This window comes from Gymnoscopelus microlampas (genome assembly GCF_963454915.1).
Source record: "Gymnoscopelus microlampas genome assembly, chromosome: 2".
In the NCBI taxonomy this organism is placed as follows: domain Eukaryota; kingdom Metazoa; phylum Chordata; class Actinopteri; order Myctophiformes; family Myctophidae; genus Gymnoscopelus; species Gymnoscopelus microlampas.
Genome location: NC_139939.1, coordinates 29,876,175 through 29,894,884, shown reverse-complemented (window position 1 = coordinate 29,894,884; position 18,710 = coordinate 29,876,175). Strand labels below are relative to the sequence as shown.

The 18,710-nt window shown below is 42.2% G+C and overlaps 1 protein-coding gene across 1 annotated transcript; it reads right to left on the bottom strand.

Moving 5' to 3' along the window:
* Window positions 1–425: 425 nt before the first annotated feature.
* rtn4rl2a (reticulon 4 receptor-like 2 a) lies at window positions 426–4,346 on the bottom strand (the record flags this gene model as incomplete). The annotated part of the gene is made up of 4 exons (XM_084070776.1): window positions 426–1,283; window positions 1,554–1,787; window positions 2,004–2,230; window positions 3,953–4,346. The coding sequence occupies 4 exons, from the start codon at window positions 4,344–4,346 to the stop codon at window positions 426–428; spliced, it is 1,713 nt and encodes a 570-aa protein (XP_083926902.1).
* Window positions 4,347–18,710: the final 14,364 nt, after the last annotated feature.

Sequence of the window (18,710 nt, the reverse complement as noted above, 5' to 3'; positions counted from 1 at the left end):
TGGCATGACAATAGCATGGGCAGGTTGATAGTTCACAACACTGACTAGATCGTTCGCCACTGTTATCGAGCACAGATATTTACGATCAACATCAGCCCTCTGAACCCTGATTACAGGGGATCATGGGTAATGATAACATCACAAAGGTGAGACGCAGAAAGTCACACCATTAGCGCATTGTAGGTATATAAAGTAGATAGTCTTGGCTGAAGAACACTTAGAAACCCTGAAAAGTGTTTAGCCCTGTGAATGGTAGATGCAGAATCTAACCGTTCTCCCCTATCTCCCTCGCTGTGCCCTGAGTATCAGTTTAGATAGAGCAGCTCAGCATAGTGGGCAAAGGGGGTGGCAAGTGTCTAAAACAGGGAACCTCTCTGCCTTTACAACAGGCTGGGAGGGAATGGGTGTTGTACCAAGAGTCTGATTCAGCCAAATAGCAGGTGAAGACAGAGGGAAATGCTGAAAACAGAGAGTACCAAAGGTGAGAGAAAAGAGTGAGAATGAGGGGGAGAGGAGGAGGAAGGATTGAGATCGAAGTCAGGTGGGCACTCGAGCTCGAAGCAGGTCACGGAGATACCTGAGTCTTCATTGCCATAGTTGGCCCAGTATTCTTCTGCGTCAAGCTTGGGCAACGCCAGCTCCTCCTCTCCCAACTCATACTTTACCACAGAAGTGGAGGTGGAGGGGCCCTTCCCATGCACACCCGCCTTCACCGTCTCAGACGACTTCTCGAGGATGCCCTTGGTGGCTGACTGGGGCTTGTTCTTGGAGAACCACCAGCGCGTCTTGGTGCTGAAGGTGGTTGTGGTGGAGCCAGCGATGGAGGCAGGGTCAGGCAGCGGGCAGGGAGCGAAGTCCATCTCACGGAGGAAGCGCATGTCCTGGCCACGTCGGGGGGAAGGGGAGGCGCAGATCACTTCAGAGGAGGAGACGCGGGCCTCACGGAACCACTCCCACATGGCACGGGCCTCACACCCACAGGACCAGGGGTTGGCATTGAGGCGGAGGAACTGGATGCCTTGCGTGTCCCTCAGGGCCTGGCTGGGCAGCTCAGCCAGAGAGTTGTTGAACAAGAAGAGCATGGTAAGACGGCCCAGGTCACGGAAGGCACGGCGATTGACCTGCCTAACGCGGTTGTCGTGCAGAAGGAGGCGGTCCAAGTTCACCAGGCCACGGAACACATTCTCAGATAGCGTGCGGATACGGTTGCCATGCAGGAAGAGCTGACTCAGGTTGATGAGGTCAGAGAAGATGTCATCCTGCAGGAAGTGGAGGTGGTTCTCCTGAAGAGGAAAGCAATGCGATATGAGAACTGTGATGAGATATATGATATGAGGTGTGTGTGTGTGTGTGTGTGTGTGTGTGTGTGTGTGTGTGTGTGTGTGTGTGTGTGTGTGTGTGTGTGTGTGTGTGTGTGTGTGTGTGTGTGTGTGTGTGTGTGTGTGTGTGTGTGTGTGTGTGTGTGTGTGTGTGTGTGTGTGTGTGTGTGTGTGTGTGTGTGTGGGACTGCTGTATCTACAAGTATTGGTGCATTAGTCATTAGTGCTCCCTACCTGCAGGTAGAGGAACTGCAGGCTGTAGAGTTTGTGGAAGATGTCGTGGGGCAGTGCAGTGATGCGGCAGCGATGCATATGGAGGCTCTGGAGTTTCTCTAGGCCACGGAAGGCTCCACCTTCCAGCCTGTGAAGGTGAGGGTTGTCCCCAAGGTCCAACTCCTCCAAGTCTCTCAGCTCACTGAAGGCCCCTGCCTCAATCCACGTGATGTTGTTGGCGAATAGCCAGAGAACCTGGTAGTAACAGGGGTGAATATGATTGGGATGATGATGATAGAAATGTTGTGCAGTTGTCAAAATGGGGGGAATAGGTTAGATTATTGCATGTGTATATCGTTCATTTGTGCTCAGCAAATCAGAAATTAGTTCAAATTCAAACGCCATCTCCCCTTTATAGTACATGATGAAGTCTATTGCTATGGTCTTCATTGTCCAGCCTTAAGTGCTTACCTGAGTTCCAAAGCCAAAAGAACCAACTCTAAGCTCAGTGATCCGGTTGTTCTGGAGAAATACACGCTGTGAATCGTAGGGCACTCCTGCTGGAACTATGGTAAAGTTCTGCGCCTGGCAGCTCACAGTCATCGGCGTCGGGTAGCACACGCACTGCTGCGGGCACGCCTGAGCCGGACTGGGCTTGCCGAAGACGAGCCACACCACTAGCCATAGGGAGAGACCGCCTGAAAGACAATGGAGGGAGAGAAGCGGAGGGAGTGAACAGCCAGTAAACCACTGCTTCTCAAACCTTTTCATGTCAAGGACCCCCAAATGAATTTGCCGCAGACCCCCATCTGATTAACTATTTTGTGCCGCAGGGACACCCATACAAGATTTGTGTTGTTAAAATGTTTCATAAATCTTCTTCATTTCTTCATATTGTTTCAAGATTTTTTGAAAATAGCTATTTGTCTATATATTATATAGGTTTAAAGTGGTTAAACTGATAATGATGATATAAATTAACTAATCTTCACAGGCTGGGCCCCCTGGAACCCTTTCAAGGACTCCTTGGGGGTCCCCGGACCCCACTTTCATAACCACTGCCGTAAACGACCAATGGGTGCTGTCCTTGGTGCTGAAATGGCTGTTATAAAGTAGGCCTAAGTCATGCTGTTTGCCACTCGCAATTTACAGTGCAAAGTCGATTTCATGTTTAAACAGAATACGGTTGTGCTACTCAATATTATTGCCACATCTTCATAAATTCGGCTTTAAATGAAAAAAATGCATGTGTTATGCCTTGTTTGGTAGCTTTATATTCCGGATTTGTGCGTAGCCATAGCCTGATTACGCTTTAGTCACGTTAACAAGTACTTTGTGATAAGCGTAATGGGTATATGTCTACACTAGACAACAGGCAAGCGTTAATTAAAATAGTAATTATTTAATTAAGTAATGCAGATGTTTAACAATAATTCAACTCTTGAGGGCGTAAAATGAAACCAATGGTTTCATTTTACACTCTCTCAAGAGTTAAAGATCTATATGCGTCCATTTGGTTACCACCTCTCCATCATTTAGCTGGGGACGATCTGGAAGTTATTGTATAGAAACTTGAATGTTTTAAAGAAATTATCTTCCATTTTTCTATTTTTTCTTACTGTTTAATTTAAGCTTATTCTGTAGACTCTACAGAATAAGCTTATTGAGAAAAATGTGTGGAGAAAGACCTCCCTCAATCTGCACTAAGCTTTGCGCATGATTGGCATTATCTCTTATTGTTGAGGTCATTTAACTGTTCGTGAAGAAACAATTAAATATTCCGTATTTGTACAGTTGCAGTTAATTAAAGTGTATACATTTTTAACACTACAAGTGATAGACTTGTGTGCGTGGGTCAATAAATATAGCCTTTACTTGTCAAATCCTTCCTCAGCTGTCCTCATAGAAATTCAGATCTCCAGCTCCATCAGTAGCCTATTAAAGCCATTCAATTCATCTAAGATCATTTCTAAAACATTCAAGTTTCTATTCAATAACTTCGAGTTGCTTTTGCATTCAAACCATTAAGACCAGGAAGGTATCTGTGTCATTTTAGATTTCTTTGGCTATTCAAAAATAGCAGATATACAAACTCATAGCACAGCATTGTAACAAACATTTGTGCAAATATTTTAAAATCTTTGAATATAATATTTTTTTTTTTAAAGCGAACATTTACAACTCAAATCTTTGCTTCTAGGGTCCCTAGAACAAAATATTTTGAGATGGGGGTCCGCGGACAAATACATATCATTTTGTGGGTCCTTGACATGAAAAAGTGTGAGAACCACTGATAGGCTATAGCAACATAAGTTTTTTCAAAAAACTGTTAGGATTTAGAAGACGTTGTTAAACGACAAGCTCCAATGGATAATGGAAGAGTCTCAGAGAGGATAAAAAGAGGATCAAAAGAAACTTACTTTTGCAGTTGCGTACGACGGAGCATCGTCGGCTCCAAGTAGTCGAGGGATCCATGATCATCAAACCAAAGAGTCCAAAGCGAGTTAGCCTGAATGGGCGACGGTAATGCCTGCTATCTCCGCTGATGCTCTGGGTCCCAAGGAGTCGGAGCGACTGAGAGAGTGCCGTTTGATGGCACCCGGTGTCCCATATATACCGGAGAAAGCCGTTAATAGCGCCCACGCCAGTGGGCACCGTGGAATCTCCTACGTCACCGACCCGCGGGTCAAGATTGAGCGAGGGAGGGTGGCGAGGAGCGGAAAGAGGCGGGGCCATCCACATGGGAAGAGGGGAGGGTGGGGAGGAAGGGAGGGGGCGCTCATGGAGAGCGCGTAAAGACGCATCACCATGCATGGAGCACTGAGAGGGGGGGATGTATGTATGCTGTATGACGTATGGCAGGCAGGCAGTGATTGTCAACCTTTTTCATTTCAAGGACCAGTTTGATATGCATCTAGCCTTGGATCAAGACTATCATAGATGCGTGAACATATCGATTTTGACATTTTTATATTTACGATAGTCTTGGCTAGCACCCCCCAAGTGCGTACTGCACTTTCACCAGTAAAGCCCGTACTTCTCCGTACATGTCCCAAAAAATATATAAGGTGCGTATTCGGTTGCCCCAAATATGAACTTGCACTTTGAAGTCTTTGTGTAATGTATTAATCCATATTTTTCAATAGATATGTGTTTTAATCCCGTCTGTGTTGGATTCTGTCGGAAGTCCCCTGTATTCCTCAATGGGTGATGGGCATTGGTGACGGGGTGCATCTGGTGAAAGCTGGAATTACACTCAATGTAAACAGTTAGTAAACGAAGGGGGAAACTGGCATTCGGCCACAGACTGGATTAAAACACTTATTTATTGACAAATACGGACTAATACATTGCACAAAGACTCCGAAACGTGACTTAACATTTGGGGCAGCCGGGTAAGCACCTTATAAATTTATTTTTGTAAATGTAGAAGAAGTACAGGCTTTACTGGTGAAAGTGCAGGACTATATATGATAGTCTTGATCCCAGGCTAATATGTATTAGGCCACGGACCCCTTCTGGGACCCCAATCTACACTGATATATCCTGTGTTTATTTAACTCTGAGAGTACAAATGGAACCAAATGGACCCGTAATTCCATTTACACTCTCAGAGTTACAGGCCCATAAGGGTCAATTTGGACGGACCCCTGGTGGTCCCCGGACCTGACATTGAGAAACAGTGATGTAATGGTATGTACTGAGAAACAGAAAGGGAGGGGGGGTGTACGTTGCCCGGCAATGGTGATGACTGAGCCTTGTGGAGGAACGGATGCTCGCTTTGAGAAACAGCTATGGTCTGTTTCCGGACACACCACACAGCTACAGAGATGAGGAAACAGACTCACAGAGGGAAGGTGGGAGGGTATGATTGGCTGAATTTCTTTAATCATATTTTTTGTTTGTTTGTGGGAAACCCCTATGATTCAGACACAACACACAAGGTGGGATTTATTGCCAAAAGAGAAAGTCACTAAATGAAATCATCAGAAAATGAATGCATTAACAGCATCTGGTAACACAAATCTGAGACTGAATGAATTATGCATGAACAAGTCTGGGATAAATCACCCTAAACAGTAAGTAGTGGGGGGTGGATTACTGGAAAGACTGGGCTTTTAACAAGCATTTGCATAACTTGAAAGAGCTCTTGAACATGTATAATATTCAATTCAATTCAATTCAATTCAATTCAATTCAATTCAATTCAATTCAATTCAATTCAATTCAATTCAATTCAATTCAATTCAATTCAACTTCAATTCAATGTTATTGTTACTGTCAAATCACATCAAGTTGTCTCAAGACCAGAGACCGGCTTCTCCCCCAGTGAACAGGAAAACACCCCACAAGCAGGCTCTTGGGTGTGAGGCCTTCTCCCATGTCCGTATTGTGGTAAGAGAGAGAGAGAGAGAGAGAGAGAGAGAGAGAGAGAGAGAGAGAGAGAGAGAGAGGGGTGGGGTCCCAACCTTTTCTGAATCGGGGTCCACTTGAAAATCTGGACAGCGTTCACGGCCCACTTAACACGGCAGCCATTCAGCTGCTGTTTTAAAAGGATCCCTTTTAAACATTTTGAACCTTATATGCCTTAATACATTATAATTGCCCTCTATGACAAAAAATTAAGACACCTTCAATATTTTACTCAAGGGGGATAAAGCCTGTCACAAGTTGATGATGTAATTTGTCCATGTATGGTCCAGCCCTATGGAATGCATGTGCTAATAAAAACATATTTGAAATATTGTTTTGATGCTCATATTAAAGCAGCACTATGTAACTTTCCTCTTCTACCCCAGATTTGAACCCCGGTTTCCTGCACAAATGCTGAAATTGTTACCATTGAGCTAATAGAGCCTGCCTGCTTGCTCGAGGGATACAGTACATTGAATCTTGACCATCAGGTCAAAATCTGTGTCAGATCCTGTGTCTAGGTGATGTAGACATGACCTTTGACACAGTCTAAATGTCAATCAATCAAGCTTTATTTATATAGCACAATTCAGACAACAAGTGCAGTTCAATGTGCTTCACAGGGGGGGGAAAAGGCAAAGGGATTTAAAAAAGCTGAGATGGATATAAATACATAGCGATGCATTTAAAAAAAAAAGAGAGATAATAATACAAAATAATTTAAAAGACGTAAAAACGAGTAAAAGGATCTTAAAATCTATTATAAAACTGACAGGCAACGAATGCAGGGACTTTAAAATAGGCAGGATAATAATGAATGGATGAGTTGTACGTATGAAGTCTGGTCTTTGGTAAGGAAGAAAATGAAGCTGTCTCTATAAATATTAAGAGCCACTAGAATAGATTGGAATGAGGATTTTCTACCAAGCAAACTGGACTCAGTGTGGACAGAGAAAGGACTTATCACAATTCACCAGTTGCTTGAGGGGGATTCCATTAAATCATTCAAACAGTTGCAGGATAGATTTGGTTTGGACTCAAAAGACCTTTACACATACTTACAGGTGAGAAGCTACCTGCTGTCACATAAGGACTGGGAGATTTGAGACAGCCGCCAACCCCTTTGGAGCTGTTTTTAGTTAGGATAACGGAGGGGGAAAAAGGGGAAACAATTATATCTCAAATATATAACTGCTTGCAGTCCATAGTTTCAGGGAACACATTAGAGATTAAATCAAAATGGGAATTGGAAATGACAGTGATAATAGAGGATGAGGAGTGGGAAAGGGCTTGTGAAGGAGGTCACAAAATCACAAACAGCCCATTGTGGAAAGAATTCAATTGGAACATTAACTATTCCAGAACACCCTTCATGGTATCCAAATTAGATATAAATACAACATAATTATGTTGGAGGGACTGCAAGCAGATTGGGGACCATACCCATGTTTTCTGTGACTGACAGAAAGAGAATGTGAGGATAGCTAGCTATGGGGCACATATAGTGGAGGGAACCACATACAAAGACCAGCAGACAGGCTGTTATGTGTATGCATTACTGCAGCCTGCAGGCACTTGTGTTGTCTGTTTTTCAATTCCCTCCCTGTTTTCTCCCTCTTTCCTCAAACCCAGGTCCAGTTCATCAGTCAATCATTCTATCATCCCTCAGCTCAGCCTCACCATCCCATTGGTTCTCCAATCATCAGTCCACCAATCATCTCCAATCACCTGCAATAAATACACCTGTGGTAAATCCCTTTTTGTTGCAATTCAAGGTTTTGCCATGCCCTGAGACAGTTCTCTTTTGTATTCAGACCTAACAGTCTACTCTGTGTTTATTCAGGCCTGTTAGTGTATTTGTCTCAACACTCTGTTCTGCATTTTCTGTTTTTAACTGTCAAATTGGGGTGCCCTTTACATTTCATACCGTAGTTATTTAATATGTTTGATAGTTGGTGTAGTAGGTTTGTTTTTGTTTAGACATGTCATTTTTGTTGTTCAGTAGTTATTGGGTTATTGCTTTTATTGTATTAACCCTTTTCTCTGTTCATTTTATCCATCACGTTTTCCTCCTCTCATTTTCACTGGATATTATGTTATTATTGTCCCTTTTAACCCCCTAGACCACCAGTTAGGGACGTAACACAGGCATCCAGCGTGAAGGATTCCTTTTTTTTGTTGAAAATGTGTTCTTTTTGCCAAAGCATGAATCTGACTTTAAGGAGAAAAGGCTGTATGCCTGCACACTCACATGAATACACACTCACACATGCACATATGCACACACATGCACGTATAAGTCTACACATGCAGTCGGTCATACACACATACAGTGAGTACATCAATACCTGTACTCATACCCAGTGGTGTAAAGTAACAAAGTACATTTACTCAAGTACTGTAATTAAGTAGAATTTTGAGGTATTTTGACTTAACTGGAGTATTTCCAATTTTCAGCACTTTTACTTCTACTCCACTAGATCTCAGAGACAAATATTATACTTATACTATTATTTGAAAACATTAGTTACTAGTTACATTGTAGATTTGAATTAACCACTTCAGCCCTATTTAAACTTTGGCTATTTGAAAATAGCCGATCTACAAGCTCACAACGTGTCGCATTGTGACGTGTTGTCGGCTATTTTCAAAAGATTTTAATACATTTTATATATATGATACCTTGTGAAACTGCATAACGAGTACTTTTACTTTTAATACTTTAAGTATATTTTGATGCCAATACTTTTGTACTTTTACTCAAGTACATTTTGAATACCAGACTTTTACTTGTAACAGAGTATTTTTACATTGTGGTATTGATACTTTTACTCAAGTAAAAAAAATGTTTTACTTTTTTCCCCACTGCTCATACCCACACATATCTACACACAGGCAGGCAGCCATACACACAGAAAGACACACAACGAACAAATGAGTAAGTCATTGTCACTCCTCCTCCAGGCTTGTGGGCATCCTTAAGTCCAGATAAGGATACTTGCCAGCCTCAGCACCCATTAGCCAGAAGGGACAGTCACGCATACAGTGTGTGTGTGTGTGTGTGTGTGTGTGTGTGTGTGTGTGTGTGTGTGTGTGTGTGTGTGTGTGTGTGTGTGTGTGTGTGTGCGCGTGTGTGTGTGTGCGCGTGCGTGCGTGCGTGCGTGCGTGCGTGCGTGCGTGCGTGCGTGCGTGCGTGTGTTGAGGGGGGGGGGTGTATGATGTGGTATGATGTAATCTTGAGTGAATGGAATGATGAATGAATGAAGTGTCTACTTACAGTCAATCAGCACATAGACACGGCTGAGGCTTTCCCAGCCTCCATCCACTCCCATCTCAGTGCGTGCGTGCGTGCGTGCGTGCGTGCGTGTGTGCGTGCATGTGTGTGTGTGTGTGTGTGTGTGTGTGTGTGTGTGTGTGTGTGTGTGTGTGTGTGTGTGTGTGTGTGTGTGTGTGTGTGTGTGTGTGTGTGTGTGTGTGTGTGTGTGTGTGTGTATGTGTGTGTATGTATGTGTGTGTGTGTCCATCTGTCTGTTTCTGCCATCTATCAATGTTGTGTTATCTCATTTTATACCACCATAATTGGACGGAAACCTTTATCAGTGGATCCGAGTTAAACTCACAAATTATTAACCTGTGTGGCTGTGTTGCATTTATTTATCTATTTTACACTGTGACGACAACATTGTTCCTCCTGTCGGTCCAGGAAGGTGAGGATGCTTCTAATGGAGGGGGCAAGTGCAGATGTGTCTGTTGCCATGGGAACACACATTTGTCCATTTGTTGTGGGCTTGATGTCTAAAGGTTAGTGAGCTGAGAAGGAATAACTCTCACACCCCATGGGGGGCCAGATAATGAACCCCTCTCTCTCTCCTGTCTGGTATATTGACTGCCTGCGGCTGCTCCTACACACCTGTCCTTTACTGTAGGTTTGCAAGTGACAAAAGGACTTTTTTTAACTAACTACACACTGAGTTACATATGGATTAAGACTGAGGGTTTCACCGTGTTAACACATCCTTATAAACAGACATGTAAATTGCATTCAGGCATGAATTAGGTGAGACCAGTGGGGAAACTAAAGACAGTTGAGCCGGTTCGACCCATAGTCTGCCCACTGTGCCCAGTCTATTTGTCAAAGTGTCTCTGAGCAAAACGGTTTCACAGGTTGAATGCTAAGGATTATATTGTGAAACTTTACTTACAGACAGTGATAAATACCCTCCAAAAAAAGACTAAAGGGGACAAATAATACAAAAGTATTATAATTATTCTGGCAGCCACAATTATTGGTATTATTATTATTATTAATAATAATAATATTATTAATATTCACATTCACATTCACATTCATATTCATATTCATATTCATATTCATATTCATATTCATATTCATATTAATAGTATCATCGTTATTATTGAGACTCAGAGAATAAACTCAGAGAATAAAGGACCAGCAGTATAAGCTACAACAGGGTGAAGTGACATAGGCCTCTATACTGTACCTTTATTCGAACTAGAGGTTGCAACGTACAGTACAGGTGAACACCTACATCGCACCACCGATCCAACCAATATGTCTGAGCCATAGTGTCAGGGGCTTTGTCAGAGTACCCGTTGTACGCGTCTGTCTATGTGTCCCTATTGTGCCCATATGGAGATCTCTGTATCTGTCAGTCCTTGTTCATTTTAATGCCCATATATGGAGAGGCCTGATGTCATCAGTATATGGCCATATATTGGAATGCCCATATATGGGCAAATCGGTTGGATCGCCGGTTCTGGACAACGTATATCGGTTTTGTTTATGGTTATGTCTGAGTCAGAGTGACGTGGCCGTGGTCTGCCCGCCGGCCGGCCCGCCCTCCCATTAGTCCATTTTAATATAGAAGTTCTCCCAAGTGCATTCACACACAGAAGAGAAATCCATCTTTGAGTTCTGTTCCGTTCACCGCTATTACAAAAGCCTACATGCAGTAAGTGCTCCATTCTGCTATCTCTTATTACTCATCAGCCCTCTTCTCTATCTCCGCTCTGTTCTCATTTCCAGCTCTTGTCTTCTCGCCAGGACTTTCCATTGGTTCCTGTCTTTTAGCATCACCACTTCCGCTTCACCATGTACTGCATGGAGTCTGTCCGCACCCTCCACAGGCACTGAAAACACACTCTGCTTCACACAAACACTCACTTATAAATCATAGGGCGTTCATCTAAATCTGAGAGCGTACAAATGTAACATTACATTTGTACGCTCTCATATTTAGAATATTCATTTTCAAAATACTGCTTCAGCCAGATTCATTTTCTTTGCCCTGTAAAGCCTTCTTCTAATACAAGACAGGCAAATCATTTACATCTCCCAAAGTTCCGTACTGGTCTGTGTCAATTTTCCATCAGGTACAGGGGGGCTCAGCTATGGAACAGCTATATTAATATCTCATCGAAGGCTGCTTTGCCAAATCATTTTAAATACAAGCTAAAAAAAAACATTTGATTAATCAAATTTAACAACTCCCAGAGACATCCACTCTTACACCCACCCACCCACCCACACTTGCACCTACACCATTTTTTACTAAAATGTATTTTCTCTATTCATACTGTGTATCTATTGTTGTAGTTGTATTTTTGTATAATTGTATGTATGTTGCCAAATAATTTATTTTTGGTTTCTATTACTTTGTATTTCTTTCTTGTATTTCGTAAGTGAGGTGAGATTAACCTTATAAACCCGAAAGGGTTTTCTAAATCTCACCTGCACATCCAACACAATATTATGCTGTTGCTAAAAATGTGTTGTTTTTAAATGTGCAAATAAATAATAAAAAATAATAATAATAATACATTTCTTATACTGTGTTATGTTAGTGCGATGACAACACAAAAGTCTTCTGTAGAAATGTAATTTCAGCAGGACATTTCATTTGCATTAATTTCAAGCAAAGCTACTGTAAATAAAACCTTTTGTTTTGTTGCGGACTTTCAACGTTTGCATCGTGTGTGTGTGTGTGTGTGTGTGTGTGTGTGTGTGTGTGTGTGTGTGTGTGTGTGTGTGTGTGTGTGTGTGTGTGTGTGTGCGTGCGTACCTTTTGAAATATGTAATTTACTTGTATTAGTATTCCTTTACTTTAAATCTGCCATAAAGCTGCAATGGTCATATGGTGATTATTTCATATTGTTCGGTATTGAAAATATATACATAAAAATATATCATTTTACCGAAGAGGCTGTGCAGCTTTGCTCTGCTTTCATTGACCAACTCTTCATATTTACAGTATCTCAGCCAGAGTGCTTGTATAACACTGACCCATATATGAAGAAGAATCAGTCAACTCAAGTGTTCCTTCCGCTCAGAGAACGTGCTCTCCGACCTCTCAGATTCTCTTCTCTCGAAATTATTCTTACCAGTCTCTCATCTTGGATGAGCTGTGACAGCCTGTATCTCAAGGGAAATAAAGAAAAAGAACACGCTCTCTCTCTCTCTCTCTCTCTCTCTCTCTCTCTCTCTCTCTCTCTCTTCTTCCTAGTATCTTCAGTCAGAATTCTCTGTCATGTTTAATTTCACGTTAATTAATTCAGTGATATTTTTCACAGCACTCACAAATTAGCTGTGTGCATGGGTGTGAGTTCCATTTCTCACATATGCTTAGTTTGTGTGTGTGTGTGTGTGTGTGTGTGTGTGTGTGTGTGTGTGTGTGTGTGTGTGTGTGTGTGTGTGTGTGTGTGTGTGTGTGTGTGTGTGTGTGTGCGTGCGTGCGTGCGTGCGTGCGTGCGTGCGTGCGTGCGTGCGTGCGTGCGTGCGTGCGTGCGTGCGTGCGTGCGTACGGACGGGCGTGCGTGCGTGCGTGCGTGCGTGCGTGCGTGTGTGTGTGTAAGAGAGAAAGAGCATGTGTCTTGCACATGTTATTAACACTTCAGGTGTGAGATGTAGTCAGCTTTCCTTACAGTGAAAACAGTAACCATGCACGTTCCCTCTTAACAGCAAAAAGATCTCTCCTTCTTGCTCCCAAGTGTCTGATGAAAATGTACTCCTTCGTTTCTGGGATGACACGCACAATTACATGTCGTTCATGTCCCCAGTATTTATAGCATTTTTTACTTTCACCCTTAATCACTTGAACCCTAGCATCCCTCTTCTTGGGGCATTCAGTGATATTTAGTATAGCCCTTGGGAATCTGGTCAACTAAGTCCCTTGGCAATACGATCAACAGTGTAGGGTTTAAGTGGCTCAATTCAGTCTACTTCCCTCCATCTCCCATTGCCCCTCAAGAGCCAAGTCTGTTTGTCTCTTTCCCCTCCATCCATCTGCTCCTTTTCATCATTATTTTTAACCCGCAGATGACGCAGTCGAGCGCTGGCACACTAAACTAAAGAGGGAAACAAGGCCGAGGGGTGGAAGACATTGCAAACAGAAAGCAGGAGGGGTGGCGCAGATACGGGAGCTTAAGGGAGTGAAGGATTGAGAGACAGACAGATGGGGATGAGGAGGATATGGAGAGATGGAGTCAGACAGACGGAGGTTGAGTTTGGAGAGAATAGGCGTAATGAGCCATGTCCCCATTGTTCTCATTTACATCATGAGGTGTATTAGCACCCCCAACAATAAAAATGACCAGCACACTGCCAACTTGCACGGTACAAGAAATAATGTTAATGAAGCATCGTGTTGACCTTCCTCAAATATGAGCACAACTGTTATTGTTGACAGTGTTTTAGCCTTTTTTCAAAAATAGCAAAAATAGACAAGCTAAACGCATCGCATTTTTAAAATTGGGCTCAAATGGTAACATTTTTGCCACTATCTAGTTTTTATGAAATGCCACACCCGGAAGCACCGTTCTTTTGTGGCCGACGTGACGCTGAATGGTGTACTGTTGCTCCATGCTGCAGCCATGCAATTAGAAACTATTCATAAAGCATTCTCTTTTCTCCTATTCTCTCTCTCTCTCTCTCTCTCTCTCTCTCTCTCTCTCTCTCTCTCTCTCTCTCTCTCTCTCTCTCTCTCTCTCTCTCTCTCTCTCTCTCTCTCCGTCTCTCTGCGTTCTTTATCTTTTTGAAATTCTGAAGGCTCAACACTCCCACTCATTTGTCTGAGCAGAAAGTGTAGGAGTTACATATCTTACACTGTAAACCCCTGAGTGTTATTCTAACTTTGAGAGTGCACACATGGAAACCTAATGGGCACATAACACTCAGGATTTTACTGTGTACATCACTCATCAGTCAGTCTGAGACTTTTCATAGACATGCAGTGATTGAGCATCAGAACAGTAGGCCTATGACGCACACCAACTGTCGCTTTCAAGGTTGTGTGTGTGTGTGTGTGTGTGTGTGTGTGTGTGTGTGTGTGTGTGTGTGTGTGTGTGTGTGTGTGTGTGTGTGTGTGTGTGTGTGTGTGTGTGTGTGTGTGTGTGTGTGTGTGTGTGTGTGTGTGTGTGTGTGTGTGTGTGTGTGTGTGTGTGTGTGTGTGTGTGTGTGTGTGTGTGCGTGCGCGCGTGTCGTGCACACAAAAAAAAAATGGGACTCAGGCGTCCCCCCTTTTTTTGTAAAGATCAATACTAAACAGTAACGTCAAATGCTGACAGAAGAGGTTACATTACTTATAATAAATACTTTTAAAAATAAACATTTATTGAAATATATATTTGCCAATCCTCTCCTACTCAACATATGTGCACATAATGGTTCCAAAGGTTATCTCTTATTATACATCCTCATGTGCAACATTTACAGCATCACTATGACTAACTATTACATTCTACATTACATTCTTATTACATTCTGCACTATAGCATATACATGTATGGTTGTGTTTAAACATAATACATACAGGCTTCTGTTTAAACATAGTGTATGGTTGTGTTTAAACATTGTACAATACTTGTATGGTTGTGTTTAAACATACATAGTACAATACATGTGTGGTTGTGTTTAAACATAGTACACACACCACTTAAACTATAATTTGTTGTCAAATACCGACAAAAGGTGTTTGTTCATTTATGACCTGTGGTGGACAGTAACGAAGTACATTTACTTGAGTACTGTACTTATGTACATGTTTTGAGTATCTGTACGTTACTTAAGTATTTGTATTTTTGTATACTTATGATTTTCACTCTGCTACATTTCAAAGACAAATATTGTACTTTTGACTGCACTACATTTCTATGAAGGAAAAAAGTTAGGAATTAGGAATTAGGAATTAACCACTTAAGCCCAAATATATTAAAAATGTACTGAAAATAGCACATCAACAAGCTCACAACGTGTCGCATCGCAACGCGTTGTGAGCTTGTAGATCAGCTATTTTCACTATTATTGATATTATTTGAAAATGTCTGGAAAATCTGTTAATTTTTTAACCCATTTAGACCTGTTACACCTTTACGTTGTTATACCTTTCAAGCTGGGAACGCCTACATTTTAGTTGATATCGATGTTGGACAGAAACCTCTTATCTCTATATTCTAACTTTTTTATTTCTTTCTTAATTAGTGCCCTATACTTGATCATACAACAGCCAGCGTCACACAAAATTATCAAAATTGGCAGATTCACAAGCTCGAAATACGGCGCGAAGAGTCGCGTTTTGAGCTTGTAGATCTGCTGCTTTTGCTATTTTTGAATTTGAATCCTGAAAAGTCACAGTTTTGGACATTTGAGATTTCCACCCGACAGAGACGATATAGCAACATTCTCTGTTAGTTTAGTGAGTTCTTCAGCTATGAGAAAACTCTTAGCTTGCTGAAAATCTAAAGTAAGAATTGACCCTTCCAACACTGAGGATTTCACTTTATTTTAGTGTGTTACTTTTTTACCAGAAAGAGAACAGGCACTAGGGCAGTGGACACTGGTTCTCAATATTGGGTCCGCGGACCACCACGGCTCCAAATGGATTTGGTTTCATTTGTTTACACTCTTAGAGTTCAAACTGAGGATTTTACTGTGCAGATTGCAATCCCAAAGACATAGAAATCATATCAAATGGGGGTCCTTGAAAAGGGGTCCTTGAAAAGGGGTCCTTGAAAAGAAAAAGGTTGAGAATGATTGCACTATGGAATTACAGTCGGCTGTTTGTCCTCTAGTGATGTTGAGATAGTGTTTTACACCCTATAGAACACAATAACATGGGTTGATGACTAATTGATGCCATCGACTCAAACTAAAAGCTTCTGCGTGTTGAGCCCTCAGAGAGAAAGTTCAGAACATGAGCATGGCCGCCCATCTAAACAACCAATAACCATGAGCCACTGAGGCAGCAGGCAGGAGGAGCAGGGGAATTGGTAATGGAACGGTTTTATTTGTGTGTGTGTGTGTGTGTGTGTGTGTGTGTGTGTGTGTGTGTGTGTGTGTGTGTGTGTGTGTGTGTGTGTGTGTGTGTGTGTGTGTGTGTGTGTGTGTGTGTGTGTGTGCGTGCGTGCGTGCGTGCGTGCGTGCGTGCGTGCGTGCGTGCGTGTGTGTGCCTGTGCGCGTGAGTGTGCTCGTGCGCGTGTGCGTGCATGTGTGTGCGTGTGCGCTTATGTGTCTCCTATCTTTCCCTTCGTTACCAGTTCACCCATGGTGTCATTCAGCTCTCAACAGCAATCCCATAATAACACCATGTGGCTGAGACGGTCCCCAATTCCCGCAATGACATCACAGGGCTGTGGGCAAGAATAGTTGCATCGTGTAAATGTGTGACTGCGTTGAATGAAGAGTGTGTACTCGCCTCTGCATACATGTATGTGTGCAGTCAGTATGTCACATGACACGTACTGTACATTGGCTTGTGTGTCAGCCTGACGTCAAAACTCCTACAATCTATATTTAACCTGTTAGTGGGAGAAAGACTTGCATCATTTCGTAGGTGTCTCGTTAAACTGTATTTATAAACTGAAATAAAAAGGGTGTCTACCTGGCAGGTGAAGCTGTCTCTCTCTAATTTGAAGGGAGACAAAGAGATATACACACAGCCAGATGAATGGATAGATCTTCACATAGCACAGACATGAGATAATGACATTAAACATGCTATGGTACGTTCTGTTGGGGACAAATTAATGCTAATGCTTATGAAGTAGCCTATGTTCATAATAATATGATATGTCATCATGAGCAATAATTCCTGAAAACTTCTGGGTATTTTGCGGTTTGCTACAGTAACTGTTCTCACTTCTCAGTGATAACATTATGTCATAACAGTAAGTGGGGTGCAACATTACATTTTCATATTACATTGTGGAAGTGCTTTTTGAATATTTAACAACAGTCCTAGAAAAGCAGGGAACAGAACTAAATTATTGAATGATGAATATCCATATAAAAGAAAGTGCTTGTTAATGCACAAATGTAGCAGAGAATGAGTCACTGTGCGATAGATAGATAGATAGAAAGATAGATAGATAGATAGATAGATAGATAGATAGATAGATAGATAGATAGATCGATAGAAAGAAAGATACTGTAGATAGATAGATAGATAGATAGATAGATAGATAGATAGATAGATAGATAGATAGATAGATAGATAGATAGATAGATAGATAGATAGATAGATAGATAGATAGATAGATAGATAGATAGAAAGATAGATGCTATTTTTGACATGAGCAATAATTGAGCAATAACTCATGAAAAGGCATTGTTTCTTATATCTACTTCTGGGTATTTTTGCGGTTTGCTACAGTAACTATTCTCAGTGATAACATTATGTCATAACAGTAAGTGGTCTTAATGCCTAAACATTTCTTGTAAGAAGCCAACCACAATGGACATAACAGGGTGCAATATTACATTGTAATATTACATTGTAGATAGATAGATAGATAGATAGATAGATAGATAGATAGATAGATAGATAGATAGATAGATAGATAGATAGATAGATAGATAGATAGATACAGTAGGCAGGTAGGTGGGTAGGTAGGTAGGTAGGTAGGTGGGTAGGTAGGTAGGTAGGTACAGTAGGTAGGTAGGTGGGTAGGTATGTAGGTTGGTTAATTGATTGATTGATTGATTGATTGATTGATTGATACTATAAGGAAAATGTGTAAAACGTAAGCAATGAGAATCTAAAGAATCAGACAGATCACATAGAGCAGTTCGAGAGAGCCTTTATTAGGGTTCAGGGAACATGTGGCTTCAGGATCCCAGTACAATGACTTGGAGAGAGCAGAGCAGACCACCGACCCCAAATCTCTTTACAGACCCCCGTTGGGGTAAACTCCTCTCTCTCCATATCAGAACCTCCACCACAAACATGCGCGCGCCCACACACGCACACGCACACACAAACACACACCCCCAAATCAGTCACATGATAGGCTGAGTGAAAGTTGAAGAGGGGTTAAGGATGGTGATATTAGAAAACCAAGTATGTGAGGGGAAAAAGGGAGGGGAGGGGAAGGGAAGTGAAGATGAAGGGGGGGCTGACAAACAGAGATGGTAAAAAAGAGGGGAAATGGAGAGAATAAGGAGGGTTTATCGTTAGACCTGAACTCAGTGGTCCCTCAATGGTTTCCCAGCTATGGGGACAACAGCACGCTTGGCTCATCATCACATGCGTTTAATCAGCACTTGATCACATGTTTCACCAAGAACAACCCTCTAAATCCCTCTCCATCTCTGACTTAAATAACCAGGGGACTTCAGGGCTGAGGAGCACATTATCACACCCTCTCTCTCCTCCTCTCTTTCTTCGCCCGGCCTCCTCCCCCTCCATCTCTATGCCCGCCATCTCCCTCCATCTCTCCTCCACCGCCTCTCTTCCTCGCCCTCAGTGGATT